This window comes from Citrus sinensis, chromosome 7 (genome assembly GCF_022201045.2).
Source record: "Citrus sinensis cultivar Valencia sweet orange chromosome 7, DVS_A1.0, whole genome shotgun sequence".
Classification (NCBI taxonomy): Eukaryota; Viridiplantae; Streptophyta; class Magnoliopsida; order Sapindales; family Rutaceae; genus Citrus; species Citrus sinensis.
The window spans coordinates 8,836,393-8,851,014 of NC_068562.1; the positions used below are offsets into that span (position 1 = coordinate 8,836,393).

Below are 14,622 nucleotides of genomic sequence, written 5' to 3' on the forward strand. Positions count from 1 at the left end.
CAAATAATTGAGAAAAACTTCCCCCATCACATGGACTCTTGCGTCCTGATAAAATACATGTAATTTGGCTATTTATTTTGTAGTATGCCATTTTAACATAAATCTAATTTAAAGGTAATTTTGAAATTATAGACGGGTATCTCTATTAGAAACATTATAAAACACTAATTTTTAAAAACGGACTTTACAAAGCATGATTAGGTAGAGCATCACTAAAAAAACTCTTCTAATTTAACTTTTCAAATACTTATTTACTTACATACATGGCAAATAGAAAAGTAAAAAAAAAAGAAAAAAAAAACCCATCTTCTAAAAGATTTTTCAAATAAAAATAAGTTTATATTATTTTAATTAAACCTTTTCCTCTATCAAAATAATAGCAATTGTATCACTTCTCTCTCTTTTTTTTTTTTGATTCAATAGGGGCCTGCTAAAAGAGCTACAAGGACACTATTCGGGGGTGAGCCACCCCATACATATCATGAAGAAGAAAAGGAATGACACAAGCCGGGGGACTATTCAAATTGTGAAGGCCAATTGGAAGGTCGGAAGCATAATTCGCAATTGAGTCTGCAGCAAAATTTGCCTCTCTGTAAACATGGTTCACAGAAATGTGCCAATTCCTGTGTATAAGCTCTTTGATGGACGAAACCAGCGGAGAGTATTCATTAGTCATTTCTTCAAGATTATTCAGCATTTGAACAACGCACTGACTATCGACTTCAACAAGAAGCCAGCGAATACCGTGGTTCCAAGCCATAACCAGACCTTGATAAACCCCCCATAGTTCTGCAACTGTGACCGAACAATACCCAATGTTCATTGCAAAGCCACTAACCCAATCCCCGTTAGAGTTTCGAAGAATTCCTCCAGCAAACGAACCCCTATTTCTTTTACATGCACCATCTGAGTTAAGTTTGCACAAAGGCCATACAGGGGGTTGCCACCCAATCCACTTTTCCACTTTTCTTGTCGGACTATTGAGGCCAGACTTGTTGGAGCTAGTGATCTCTTCTGCACGAATAAGAACATCTTGAGCCATACGAATTGAGTCCGTTGAAACCTTATTAAACTGGTATTGATTCCGCCAAAACCATAGTCTCCATATTGCGACTCCAAACATACAAGACCATTCCAAACCATTCTCCATGCATTGGTTACTTCTCAAATTAAGAGTTAACCAGTCAAGAAGATTTGAAGAGAAAAAAACTTGACGCCACTCACTTGGGAGAAGTTGGTTCCATAACCTTTTTGCCATAAAACAGTCACGAAGTACATGAAGCGTGGTCTCTGATGCCACCCCACAATGGTCACAGGTCCAGTCAATATGGATGTGCCTTCGTCCAATTTCGGCTTTTGTCTTCAACCGATCATGAAGGGCAAGCCATATAAAGGTTTGCACACGAGGCGGCCCCTTCCATTTCCAAGCAATGTTCCACCGAGAGTGTTCTATACCAATTTCATTTTTGGTTATGGCCATATAGGCAGACTTGACAGAGAAGTCCCCCCGTTGAGAATTAGCCCAAAAAAATTTATCATCTCCCTTTCCTTCCATTGGTGGCTGAACAGCTGCAATTCTTAAAATAATACAATTCGGGAGGAGATGTTCAAAAGAATCCCAGCGCCAGTTGCCATTAGCATCGACAAAATCAACAATTAAATTCATTAAACTCTCGACAGGAATAGGAGCCAGCACATATGAACTCAAAGGCTTGTGCTTAGTAACCCAACAGTCCAACCAAAAACGGACCCTCCTACCATTTCCTATATTCCACCGTAGCCCTTTAAGAGTATTCGACCAAACCTTTCCAATTGATTTCCAAAGATGCGAACCACTGCGAGTTGGTAAACCAAGAGGGAAATCCGAGTCAGCTACGCCATATTTGGTATAGAGTACTCTACACCAAAGACTCGTTGGTTCAGAAACCAAACCCCAAGCTAATTTCATCATTAAGGCTTTGTTCATCATCCCAAGATTTTTAAGCCCTAAGCCACCACAAATTTTTGGCTGACAAACCTTATCCCAATCGATAAGACTCATCTTTCGATTCTCGTTCGACCCACTCCATATAAACCGCTTACAGATCTGATTAATCTTATTAATAACCCCAGCTGGAATCTCCGATGTTTGCATGGCGTACACTGGTATTGCTTGTAAAACAGACTGAGTAAGTGTGATTCTCCTCGCCAAAGACAATTGTGAAGCATTCCAACCCGAAAGCCGCTTTTCTACCTTGTCAACAATATCATGATAAGTATTCATTGTTACTCGTGAATGAAGCAAAGGCATTCCAAGGTACTTCCCAAGGTCTTTTATGATTGTAAACCCAAGAAAATTGCCAATACGGGAGGCCTCACCATTATGGATATTCTTCGAGAAAAAAAAGCTGAGTTTTAATTCTGTTAATCTTAGCTCCAGAGCTGATACAGAAATCCTCCAAAACCGAGTTAACTATCCTTGCCTGATCACTCGAAGCTTCAGCCAACAAAAGCAAATCATCTGCAAAAAATAAATGTGAGAGGGGGATTCCATTCCGTGACAGACGCATAGGCTTCCACACACCGTCAGCCACCGCTTTATAAATTCCATGGCTCAACCTTTCAATACACAATACAAAGATATAAGAGGAAATAAGATCCCCTTGTCGAATGCCCCTGGAAGGTACAAAGTCCTTCGTAAGCTCGCCATTGCAAAGAACATTCATCCGTGCAGTGGTAATGCATTCTATAGTAACCTGAATGAGCTCCAATGGTAAACCCGTCTCATTTAAAGTATCAAAGATAAAACTCCAGCTTAACCTATTATAAGCTTTTTCAAGATCCACTTTAATAGCCATATACCCTCTCCTACCAGATTTCCTCTTCATAGAGTGGATCACTTCCTGAGCTACGACAATGTTCTCTATTATGTGTCTCCCAGGAACAAAACTCGTTTGATGCGGTCCAATGACATGAGGAAGGATAGTTTGAAGCCTATTAGCAATCAGCTTGGTCACAGTCTTGTAAATCACAGTGCAGAGACTTATTGGCCGATACATCTTCAAATTACGAGGATTAGCAACTTTCGAGATGAGGACTAGAAGGGTCTTGTTAATCTCCCTTGGGATGTGCTTTTTCTCAAAAATATTTTTAATAAAACTACACACTGAAGGCCCAACGGTAGACCATTGAGATTGGTAAAAAACTGCATGAAGACCATCCACTCCAGGGGCTTTCAGTGGTTTCATACTGAAAATAGTCGATCTAACTTCATTGTCATCTATAGGAGCTTGCAGCATATAAAGCATATCAGCATCAATAGGAGGGAAGCAACCCATGAGGGCATAAGGATGGGAGCCACTCATATCCGAAGTGTACAGAGTAGAAAAAAATTCACCAGCGTGCTTCTTAATGTCGTCGCTATTGTATAACCATTGGCCTGAATCATCTTGAATAGCTATGATTTGATTTTTCTTTCGTCTGGTAATAGTTTTCCGATGGAAGAAAGCTGTATTACGATCACCCGAACGCAGCCATTCTTTTCGAGATTTTTGTAACCATAGTAATTCTTCATGATGCAGCACTTCCTCCAGCTCTCTGCGAAGTTTCCATTCCAAACGATAAAGGCTCTTTGAATCGTAAACCTCTAGAGCTCTCTGGATTCCTCCCAGGTGAGCTAGAAGCCTCATTTTCTTATGAAAAATATTCCCAAAACAATCCTTGTTCTATTGGATTACCTCACTAGTAAACGTCTGAGCAGCCGCTATATAAGGAACATTGGAATTCCAACGGGTAGCAACAAAATCAGCAAAGTCCTTGGTAGTAATCCAAGCTGCTAAAAAACGAAACGGCTTGGGACCATGCTTACACTTTTCCTCACTAACAAAACGTGCCAGCAGAGGTCTGTGATCAGACTCAACTTTTGGAAGGTGTAAGACCGAGCCTTCAGTAAAAGTTCTAAACCAATTATCATTACAAATCACCCTATCAAGTCTTTTATAAAGATTACCCCTAGCCCAAGTGTAACGTAGCCCTTTAAAATGGAGATCATGAAGCTTATTCGAGTGAAACCATTGCCGAAATAACTTACAAACTCCACTTCCATACTGGGAACCTCCTTTTCTCTCAGATGCATACATAATAGCATTAAAATCGCCACCTACAATCTAGGGGCCCTGAACCGACTTTGCAATGTGGTTGAGATGGACCCAAAGATGCCTCCTAAAAACTGGGTTCGGACTTGCATAAACAGCTGTGGCCCAAGAAACAAAATTATTATTCTCTACAATTTGCATGTGAACAAATTGTTTGTGATTCAACACCACTTTAATGACAAAAGCTTCATGCCAAAGAATCCAAATTCCCCCAGAAAAACCAGTAGCCTCAATGCGATGTGACCGAGAAAAGCCACTGTTCATAATAAAATCATCTGCCTTGCAGCCACTAATTCTTGGCTCTAAGATAACCACAATGCCCGGTTTGTAGTTATTTAGAATAGTTGCAAAAGCTCGGCGAAATTTCTTCGAGGCTGCACCTTGCACATTCCTAAACAAAATAGACTTAGACATAAAATATAAAAAAAGAGAGAAAAAGACAGCTTTACTCCGTCCTCTCCAAGACCTCATAGTCCAGGTTTATGTCATTTTCATCGTCTAGAGATACATCATCCCCTGTTGAGTCAGAGTTCTCATCGCCACTCTCATGCATGAAGTCACTATCATTGCTGTCATCTTCAGCATTTTCATTCACCTCAAAAGTTCCAGTATCAGGAGGCTCCCCTGATGGTTGAGGCGTTTCTGCCACCACGGTGTTGGAGGATAGCAATTCTGTTGGGTTGGAAGGCGTGGACATGGGGTTGATATTTGTGACAGTTGGGAAAGAAATAGCAGTGTGGAAAAGGGGATTGAGGCTAGTATGGGCGAAAACATGGGTGGGGAGATTAGGTTGATTTGCATGGTCTTTGTTCAAATCACGTGGAACTTGTAAATTTTGCATGGGGCTAGGGGCTGATTGGATGTCAGGGATGGCAATCTTTTGGTTACGTATGGTTCGGGTTGGTTGCATGGGAGAGGGGGACTTTTTAAATGAAAGCTGTTTTTTTAGTCTTAGTTTATGTCTGTTAAGGTTATTGGTGGGTCCATATGGGTCTAGATTAGGAACAAATCCCTCACAGTTTGCTTCATTGTCAATCTCTCCAGCCATATCACTATCAAGCACTTCAAAACGGGAACTATTACCAAAATTGTTCTGATGATCATGGTTTAGATCCCGTATTAACTCCTTACCCTTATTAACACGTTGCTTTCCTTTTCTAGAGACCACCATCCACGGGCCAAACTTCGGTTCATTCTGATCATCCCTTCCGGCATCCTTCCCCGGAGCAGCTGCGGTAGTGGTTTTTTCACCACCGAGACCCTTCTCTCCCATTGTTTCATTTCTCATAACTCTATCCGGACAGGCCTCATAATAGTGACCATATTTTCCACAACTAAAACAAATAAAAGGGAGATTCTCATACTCGACTTTCTGGACCTTACCATCCAAAAGAAATTGTGAGATCAGTGGCTTTGAAAGGGAGACTTCAACTGCAATTCTTGCAAACTTGCCTCTTGTCGCAGACTCCGTATTATAATCTACTCAAACGACATTGCCAATTACCTGTCCAATCATCCGAATGATGCGCTTATGATAGTAGTGAAGCGCCATCCCAGGTAACCGGATTCAGACTATGACAGAATCACACTCCTCTTTCGAACTATCAAACTGTGGAGACCACGGCTGGACGATTAAATAATGCCCCATTAACGTCCATGGTCCCTGTGTTAGAACGAACTCCATGTCTTCGTTGGATTTAAAACGGATTAAGAAATAGTTATTTTCCAAATCAATAACATTGAACCCTGTAGTTGAATTCCATAGCGCTCCCAAACGATTACAAAGGGCTCGGTAGCCAATAGACTTCCCAAGTAGTTTAACCACCACCGCATATTGCCATGGCCGAACCAGTTGTGCATGGATTTTCGGAGAGAAAGAAATAGATGGCATATTAATCCCATGCTCAACCATAATATCTTCGGGCTCAAAATCCAACGCACCATCTTCATTAATTGGATCCTCCACAACAGTTCTCTGAGACTCCATCAGTTTGTCCTTAAAAGAGAGAGTGACCGGATTATCCCCGTCAGCCCCTTGGGAGCGAAATCTAGCTTTCTTGGTTGACCGATCATCCTTCAAGGGCGGGGGCTCGGCTTTTTCGAAGTTGTAATTCATGGCTGCCTGAACTTATTATTTTTGTTTTGCTCGTGCGCCTGCAAATCAATAATCCCTTTTTCTCTTTAATTCGAAGTTACATTGCAACTCAACATTCAAACAAAACATGTTGAACATTATATAAGTTTTAATCTATAATGTGAAGCATATCGTTCCTCTCTCATCATTGTTAAGAAGAGGCACAAAATTGGTTGTTTAAAATATGAGTGGATATGATTTTATATACTAGAAATTAACACCAAATTTCTAGAAATGAAAATGGAGTTGTAGTCTTGTAGACTTTGGCACAATGTAAAGTTGTTGAGTTGGATGCTAAAACGACGGGAAATTATGTGTATGCAAATATTACACAGCTATTTAGTTAGTTATACGGAGCTCTAGCTGCCAGAAATAAGATTCTTTAAATGAGTAATATACTAATTAATGGAATAAGATAGAGGTTTACACAGCTATTTAATTACTATTACACTTCTCTCTCTTCAAGAATAATGGAAAAAGAGTAATATACTAATTAAACGCTCTAAAAGACTTTCCAAATAAGATTCTTTAAATGAGATATTGCTTATCTCTCTTTAATATTGAAGAGAGAGAAGAACAATGTCATTTGAAAAGTTTTTTACAACTCTTTTTAATTGATGTAACTCTTCAAATAAGTGGTCAAATCTTATTTGAAGAGTCTTTTGGTGATACTCTTAGTGTTCATACCAAATGATTAATTAAGATTGTAAAAAATTAAGCTAAGATTATAGTTTAATGAGAGGCTAGTGATCAAAGGAAACCATCTGTAATCCATGAGAGTCTTCTATAGCTACTTCTTGACCTATAATTAAAATTCCAGCTTGACCAACATGGAAAGGAAGGGAAGCATACAATCATTAATTTAAAGCTACTTTTGTGTACTAGGAATATCATAATTATTATATAAATCCAAATAAGATAGAGGTTGGAGAAGAAAATGACAATGTTGTTGCAAAACTGAGCTATAAAAATCGAGCAGCTAGCTACACCGCCCATCGGGCATGGACTCTTTGATTGCTTTGACGACTGAGTGGTTGATCAAATGTTGTAAACTCGTACGTATATAAAGAAATGAAAAACACATAAAAATATCCTCATAAAAGGCCTTATTTCTATTTCTATTTTTTTTGGACCACCTACATCAAGCACGTGGCTATAACAAAAGGCCAGTTGTATTATCTTCGTTCCTCGTCGATTTCCAGTTCGTAGCATTTGTCTACTTCTACGAAATCTTAATCACATTTGTGGTACTGTTGACTGCAAATGCAATGAAACAGTCAACTTTATTGCATTTTCAAAAGCTCTGTTATTACACATGTTGACTGTTAAAGTTAGCCGTCACGTTCAGGACTTGTCTTAATGTATCATATTTCTAAGTCAAGGATAATCGACTCCAAAATACACACAGACAGACTCAATCTTTCGACCTTAATCACTAGGCCCATGAGTAATTGACACGTACTCACACTGGTGAATGAATTAGCAAAATGTTGTCTTCTCTCATTGTGGATGTACTTAGAATGATGTTAGGGTGTTCAGATACTTCACTTATGGACCCATGACTGAGCGGGTAGTAAATTTCAAAGGATATAACAAACATGGGCCAGGGAAATGATGGGAAAAGTTTAGAGCTCCATTTTCCCTTGAAACAACATTTTCATGGAAAACAGCTGTAAAGGCAGCAGTACGTCGCGTCTACGGCTCATATCAATGCAACAATTTTCCGAGAAAAATCAATTCAATCACATAGATTTTCTACCCACCATAACATCAATGGGCCAATCAAAGAAAATTATTGACCAAAAAAAGTAAGTAACCCGTGAAGTAAGATTTTCAGCTTAAAATTTGGTACCATAAATTTTGGCACGGGATGGATGTGAATGGAAAGAGTAGCAGTTTCAAGTCAATGGGCCCGTGACCATAACGACTAATATCAGTCGTCTTCCTTCGGCTATTTATAGGCAAGAATTTGCATGACAGCGTGAGACTGTAAGTTGTAACACGGTAGTGGTTTTGGTGATGGGCTGCCGCCAATTGGATTTGAATAGTAGATTTGGGATAAGTGCGTCTTTGTTATGGCCAACATTAACACATGTTGCCCCATTGAAATGGAGCCCAAAACCTTGAGGGAAGTGCAACTCAACCATGCTATAGTAAGTTTTTTTTTTTCTTTTCCTTTCTAATTCTTTTCCTCAATTTCTTTGTATTTTGAATTTTCCTGTTGGGGAATTTTTTTTTTATAACAATTTTACTTTTGTATTTGAATAGTAGATTTGTTAAGATAACTGTTTTTACTTTGTAAGTATTACATTAAGAGGGAAATTAGTGACAAATAATGTACAAATTTACATTTATTAAAGTACGAATTCATTCAAGCCGGAAAGTAAAATATATATGCGAAGGGTAATTTTTATTTTTATTTTTGGGTTGGTTGGGAAAGCAGGAGGTGGCTGCAGATGCAGTTCAAAAGATGGAACCAGAGGAAGCATCAATTTCATTCATCAAGGTGCGTTAATAACAATATTATATACATAATTTTCACCATTGTTCTTGCCTAATCAAGCTTTTTCTTTATTGTTGCTTGTGATTAATTACGTGTTGTTAATTTATCCAGGACTCGGAAGCTGATGGAGTGGAGGAGAAAGAGCGAACACAAAAGGGGCAGCAGTTTCCGAATGCTGTTGATTGCAATGTTGCCGAGGATCAGAAGATGATGAATCCAATAATTAAAACACCCTGCCAATGTTCGTTGATGAATGTTAATGTAGATTCCCCCGATCAAATTAACCTCAAAGAGCCCTTATCTGCTCCTTTTTGAGATGTTATTTTGTCAAAAATCTCATTTTCGCTAAAAATAAAATACCATGGAATTGGCCCAGTAAATAAATAAATAAATAATCAATGGGGCTAGAATTTGAAATAAATAAATGTCAGATTTTGAGAGGCTATTGATATTTCTTGAGTAAATGCTTTCTTCGTTGCTATTGTTGATACTTAGATACAACAACTCACATTACTGTGCTATATAAGTTTTGAGATTGCGATACTTTACCTCTGATGTCATTTTAAAACTCTTGAATAATCTAATATATATTGTTAAAGATGAATTTGTTGTCTTTTAACGTTCAAATTTGTCACCGGATCTTTGGCTTTTTGAGAACAATGTATCATCCGATATTATAGAAAGGATAGACTAATGTGGACTATGGGTCTGTTTGGAAATGCGGTTACTGATTAAATAAGTTGCTTTTACCGTGCGAATGTAATAAGCAACTGATTAAAAAAGCAGCTTTCTATTTAGTAAACTGTGTTGTTCTGATTGCTCTGAATTTGAAAAAAAGTGTATATGTTTTGATAAATTTTATTACAAATGTTTTGTTCTGTTATATAATAACTAAAATAGACATAAATTTAAATTACCTTTTTATTTTTTGGAGTATATTTAATGATTTATAGATATGTCTTTTTCTTTTTAAAACACATAAAATTACATAAATTAAAAAAAATTGTTATATAAAATATGATAAAAATTCATACTTATTATATGCAAACCTTTTTTAATCTTATAATAGAAAATATAAGTAAAATATAAAAAATATGAGTTTATTAGATTAAAACTTGGACACTAGAGAGAATATACCGTAGTTGTGGCGGTAATATGATATCTAATGACTTAATGTTATGGTGTATGGAAAAATAAGACATAATAATTATTTTTTAAATATTAAAATTATAATAAAAATTTTAAAAATGTATAATAACTTATTTAATAAACTGTTTATGAAAAGTAATTCTTTACTTGTTTTTAAAAGTAGCTGTCAAAATAAAGAAAATTATTAAATAAGTAGTTTTTACAAAATTTATCAAACATTATTTTTATCACAAATTATAAAATGAGCAGTTTATTGAATTTCAACATCAATCTCAATCGGACCTATAACATAACAAAATTGATTTAGATTATAAATTAGTTATCGGAAAATTCAAATTTGATTTATTTTTTTAACATTAAATTATAATTTTATAATTTTAAAATGACAAATATAGACGGACCACACAGCAAATCATTAAAGCTGAGCGCCAAAACTTCTCTAATCAGTAATCACTACGACTACGAGAAACATTATTATAGTCAAAGTAGACTTCACTTAAATGGAGGTTGTTTACGTCATTTCAATTAAAACCCAAAACCTTAAGCGGACACCAAATTCAAATCTCGATCTGTGGGTTAGGGTTTTGATTTGAAACACTTTTCTCTCCATTTCAGAGCTCCATTTGATCCTAGCTTTTGATAGAGAAAGAGAGTAAAGAGAGAACACAAAACGACCCAAAACCCACAGGTACTTTAACTTTCATCCCATGTACTTATTTTTTCAATTTATCTTTCGATTTACATGTCGTATGGGAAGTGGAGTGATGAAGATGAAATGTAGTGTGCGAACTCAAGAATCGATTCTTTGTTCTGCTTGTTTGATTTTGCTTTTGTTTTGTAATACGGTGTTCCAATTTGTAATTATATTATATATTTTATTTCGGTTCTTGGATGGTATTATTATTATTTATATTAATGGAAAACTTTAGCTTCTTCGGCTGGATTTGTGCATTTATCTAATCGGACAATTTACTATTTTAATCAATTTTAGCATTCAGTCTTTATTTTAGGTTATTTATACAAAACAATCCTTCCAAACTGACTTGGGATGATATAATTGGAAGACATCATATTATTTTTAGTCTTCCAATCATGTCACATTGTTACCTACGGGTAGGTTTGTATAGACTGTCTGTATGTATTATGCTCCTTTGTTTTGGGTGTATTTAAGCTCTCTGTTATTGTTGAGAATAAACTGGGAAAAAAAATGAGTTAACATTTTGAACTTTTAGTGTTTATGTTTAGTAAGGTCTGGCTGTAGTGCCCATTGAAAATCCCTATGCTGATGCAAGTGGGCTGAGAATTTTTGGGTTTCAAAAGATAAAAAAGGATTATGATGAGTTCTGTTTTGAGGATTGAAACTTTATTTACAAGTCAAGTAATTAGTCTATTTGAACTTCATATACTTTTTTCCATTTACCCTCTTTTTATACAAGTTCGGTTGGTAAAGCCTGTTTGGGTGGTACAAGAGGACTCAGGTTCCATGCTCACTCGCATCGAGGTGGACAGGGATTTGGTTTAAATTTATGAATATTAAAAAATGTTTCCGTAAAAAAAGAGGATTGATTATATGGTTTATCATTTGTTGCAGTGACCCTTTTTTGTTGGGAGGACTTGTTAAAATGAGTGCAACTGTGCATAGAACTCCCAAATCTGGAAGGCAGTCTTTGTTTTTCCAAGATTTAGCCTCCCCTGTTTCCTCCCGTAGAAAATTCTCAAATCCAGGTCAGGAAGCAGCAGTATCGGCACTATGGCGTGAGAGTTTTGGGGGTTCAGATCTTCCACCACCTCCCATGTACACTTTGGAGGACCGCTCGGATTTTTCTCCTGAGTCTGGAATTTCTGATTACCCAGTATCTCCAGAAATGAAGTCGGACCTGAGGACTCCCATCCAAAGTTCTGGTCGAGACTTCTCATCAACTCCAGCAAAGGGGAAATCTGGGGCAAGCACTTCTTCTGCTGTGCTAGGAGGGCAGCAGAATCAACAGGGTTCGGCAGGCTTTAGTTGGTGGTCACCAAACAAGGCTAGTAATAGTGATCAAGAAGAGAAGGGCAGGGGTTCTCCTGTAGAGGGTGTGGTTCAGCCTGGTGCCTTGATTACACTTCCTCCACCAAGGGAAGTTGCAAGGCCAGAGATACAGAGGAATACCTTGCCTGCAGGGAACCTCAATGAGGAAGAATGGGTTACAGTTTATGGGTATGGTTTTAACTTTTTAATTGCATTTGTTTTCATTTATATGTTACCCCTTAATCTCTAGTATTTTGTCCTTGCTGCTGCATTGCCCACTGCTCGTCATCTCTTTGTGTAATTTTGATAGGGATGTTTTACTGTGTTGGGCAACTGACTTGAACAAGGAGCCATGGTATACTTTTTGGAACTTAAGGGGTCACTTTGATGCTAGTTGGAATTGATTTAATCCATTGTTAGTTCGCTTCTACTTTTCATATATGTGTGAAACGTAGTGATTTGTAATAACATGAGGAACCCATTCTTGCGAACAAACCTAACCCCTACACACACCTAGGGGCACCCCTTCCTGCATATACGGTAATCTCTGTATATTCTCTATCTATCATTTTCCACTAGTGAAACTGTCTTGTAATAACATTTTGTAAAAGTGACCAAATGTTACAATGCATGCTGTTGAGAACTGAATAAGGAGCCATATTGAACTTTTTGGAACTTAAGGGGGCACTTTGATGCTAGGTGGAATTGATTCAATCCATCATTAGTTTGCTTCTACTTTCAATATACGTGTGGAATGTAGTGATTTGTAATAACATGTGATCTCTGTACATTCTCTATCTATCATTTTCCACTACTGACACTGTCTTGTAATAACATTTTGTAAAAGCGATCAAATGTTACTATGCATGCTATTGGGGACTAGATGGAGAGATTTCATTTCCTTTGGCATCCATAAAACACTATTTTTAAGCCGCTGGGCTGATTGCTTGTTCTATGATTGTTTTAAAGCTGCCGAGTGTTTATGCAAAGTTTAACCTTTGAATAATAAGTTAGAAATATTATCTTGAATATCTATTATGTGAGTAATAAATTGTATTTCATATCTATGACACTAATCTCAAGCTTTTTGATTGTCCCCTTCAGATTTCCTCCAGCTGATACCAATTTGGTTTTGCGAGAATTTGAAAAGTGTGGTGTGATCTTGAAACATGTTCCTGGTCCAAGAGATGTTCCTGGTCCAAGAGATGCTAACTGGATGCACATTCTATATCAGGTTCTGCTTCTTTTCTATGAACTACAATCTGATATGTTCTTGCCTGTTTCTTTTGAGCTGCAATCTCTTCATCATTTCCATGATTTAAATGTGGATTAATGGCTTTAGTATGATGGTCCAATACTAATCCCAGCTGGGATATAATTAAAAGAATAATTAAAAAAAAAAAAAAGTAGTTGAAGACATGAAAATCGGGAAGTTAACAGTTACAGCATTTGCAGTGCTTATTTTAGGACTATACTGCCTGTTATCATTGGGGTTTAAGGCATTGAACTTCATCAAATGCTGATTTGTTAAGATATGTAACTCCATGTACAGTGCTAGTGTTTTTAAAAATCCCTTTTTATTTGCTTAGAAAATTTAATCTGATCTCATTCTATCCCAGTTATTTTGATGGTTTAATTGTGAGTTGACAATAGTGGGAATGTAGTGATAATCGGTAATTTCGATTGTTGTACTTTTTGGCTGTGCAGAATCGTTCTGATGCTCAAAAGGCTCTCAGCAAGAATGGGATGCAAATCAATGGAGTCCTAATTGTTGGTGTGAAACCATTGGATCCAATGCAACGCCAAGCTTTGAATGAAAGAATTAACAGTCAAGGATTTATGACTCTTCCCCCTCCGTCCAGCAGAACCTCGGAGCTGAACTCATTTAGAGCATCCTCGCGCCCATATTATCTTCAAAATGGACATACAAGCACAGGACAGTCAGGAGGTGCCATTGCTTCCCCAGCCAAGTCTATGGTTTCCAAAATCATGGATTTGATGTTTGGCATTTAGGATACAGTCACCCACTAGATTTCTATTTTCTTGTTATAATCAAATGTATGAAGCAATTCAAATATATAATTGAGAGTATCTGGCTATCTGCAAATGTCCTTTGTAGCTCAAATCAGCAATTTTCCCTGGTTTGGGAATAATATAGCTCTAATTGTCACTAAAATTGTTTGCACAAGACTACAATGTAGCACCCTTTAAAATTTGAGAAATGATAGCTTGTTTTGTGGTTTTATTGGCTGTACGAGAGTTTTTGTGATATGCTGTTTTGATTTGTGATTCTTGTCCAACAACATCCAAAATTCAGAATGGCTTTAATGATGATGTGATTTTCCCTTGACGATAAGCAACATGTGCTGTGAATCAACGGCTGGCACGCACTCCTTTTTACTTTGGCTTTGCAGGCGCCGTCATGCATACGATGGAAAATAATTATACCTCACTGTCTACGTCACTTCTCAAGTTGGTACGGTTGAGCTTTCATTCTCCAGGAACTGCACATAAAGGATTTATGGCAAAAAACTTAGAAGTCATCAACATCTGGTTCTTCTATGAACAATTAGATAATCCAATGTGTCTATATGTGCTCTGATGCATTTCCTGCTCCGAGTTTTTTAAATATCTATAGACCTTTCCCCAGATTTGCTCTGAAGTCTATGATGTGTGTCATTTTCAGACTTGAGTT

General features: G+C 37.2%; 2 protein-coding genes across 3 annotated transcripts; both read left to right on the plus strand.

Annotated features, from left to right (window-relative positions):
* Positions 1-8,175: 8,175 nt before the first annotated feature.
* On the plus strand, positions 8,176-9,212 carry LOC102630687 (hypothetical protein). Of its 2 annotated transcripts, none has more exons than XM_015531455.3 (3): positions 8,176-8,420; positions 8,708-8,773; positions 8,882-9,212. In XM_015531455.3, exons 1-3 carry the CDS (start codon positions 8,343-8,345, stop codon positions 9,083-9,085), a joined length of 348 nt encoding a protein of 115 aa, XP_015386941.2. In that variant the 5' UTR covers positions 8,176-8,342; the 3' UTR covers positions 9,086-9,212. The 2 variants fall into 2 exon arrangements, with proteins under 2 accessions (XP_015386941.2, XP_006465676.2); XM_006465613.3 differs by having other exon boundaries at positions 8,185-8,420; positions 8,711-8,773.
* Positions 9,213-10,436: 1,224 nt separating this feature from the next.
* LOC102630379 (nuclear pore complex protein NUP35) lies at positions 10,437-14,172 on the plus strand. Its single transcript, XM_006465612.4, has 4 exons — positions 10,437-10,607; positions 11,511-12,116; positions 13,032-13,161; positions 13,635-14,172. Exons 2-4 carry the CDS (start codon positions 11,542-11,544, stop codon positions 13,938-13,940), a joined length of 1,011 nt encoding a protein of 336 aa, XP_006465675.2. The 5' UTR covers positions 10,437-10,607; positions 11,511-11,541; the 3' UTR covers positions 13,941-14,172.
* Positions 14,173-14,622: the final 450 nt, after the last annotated feature.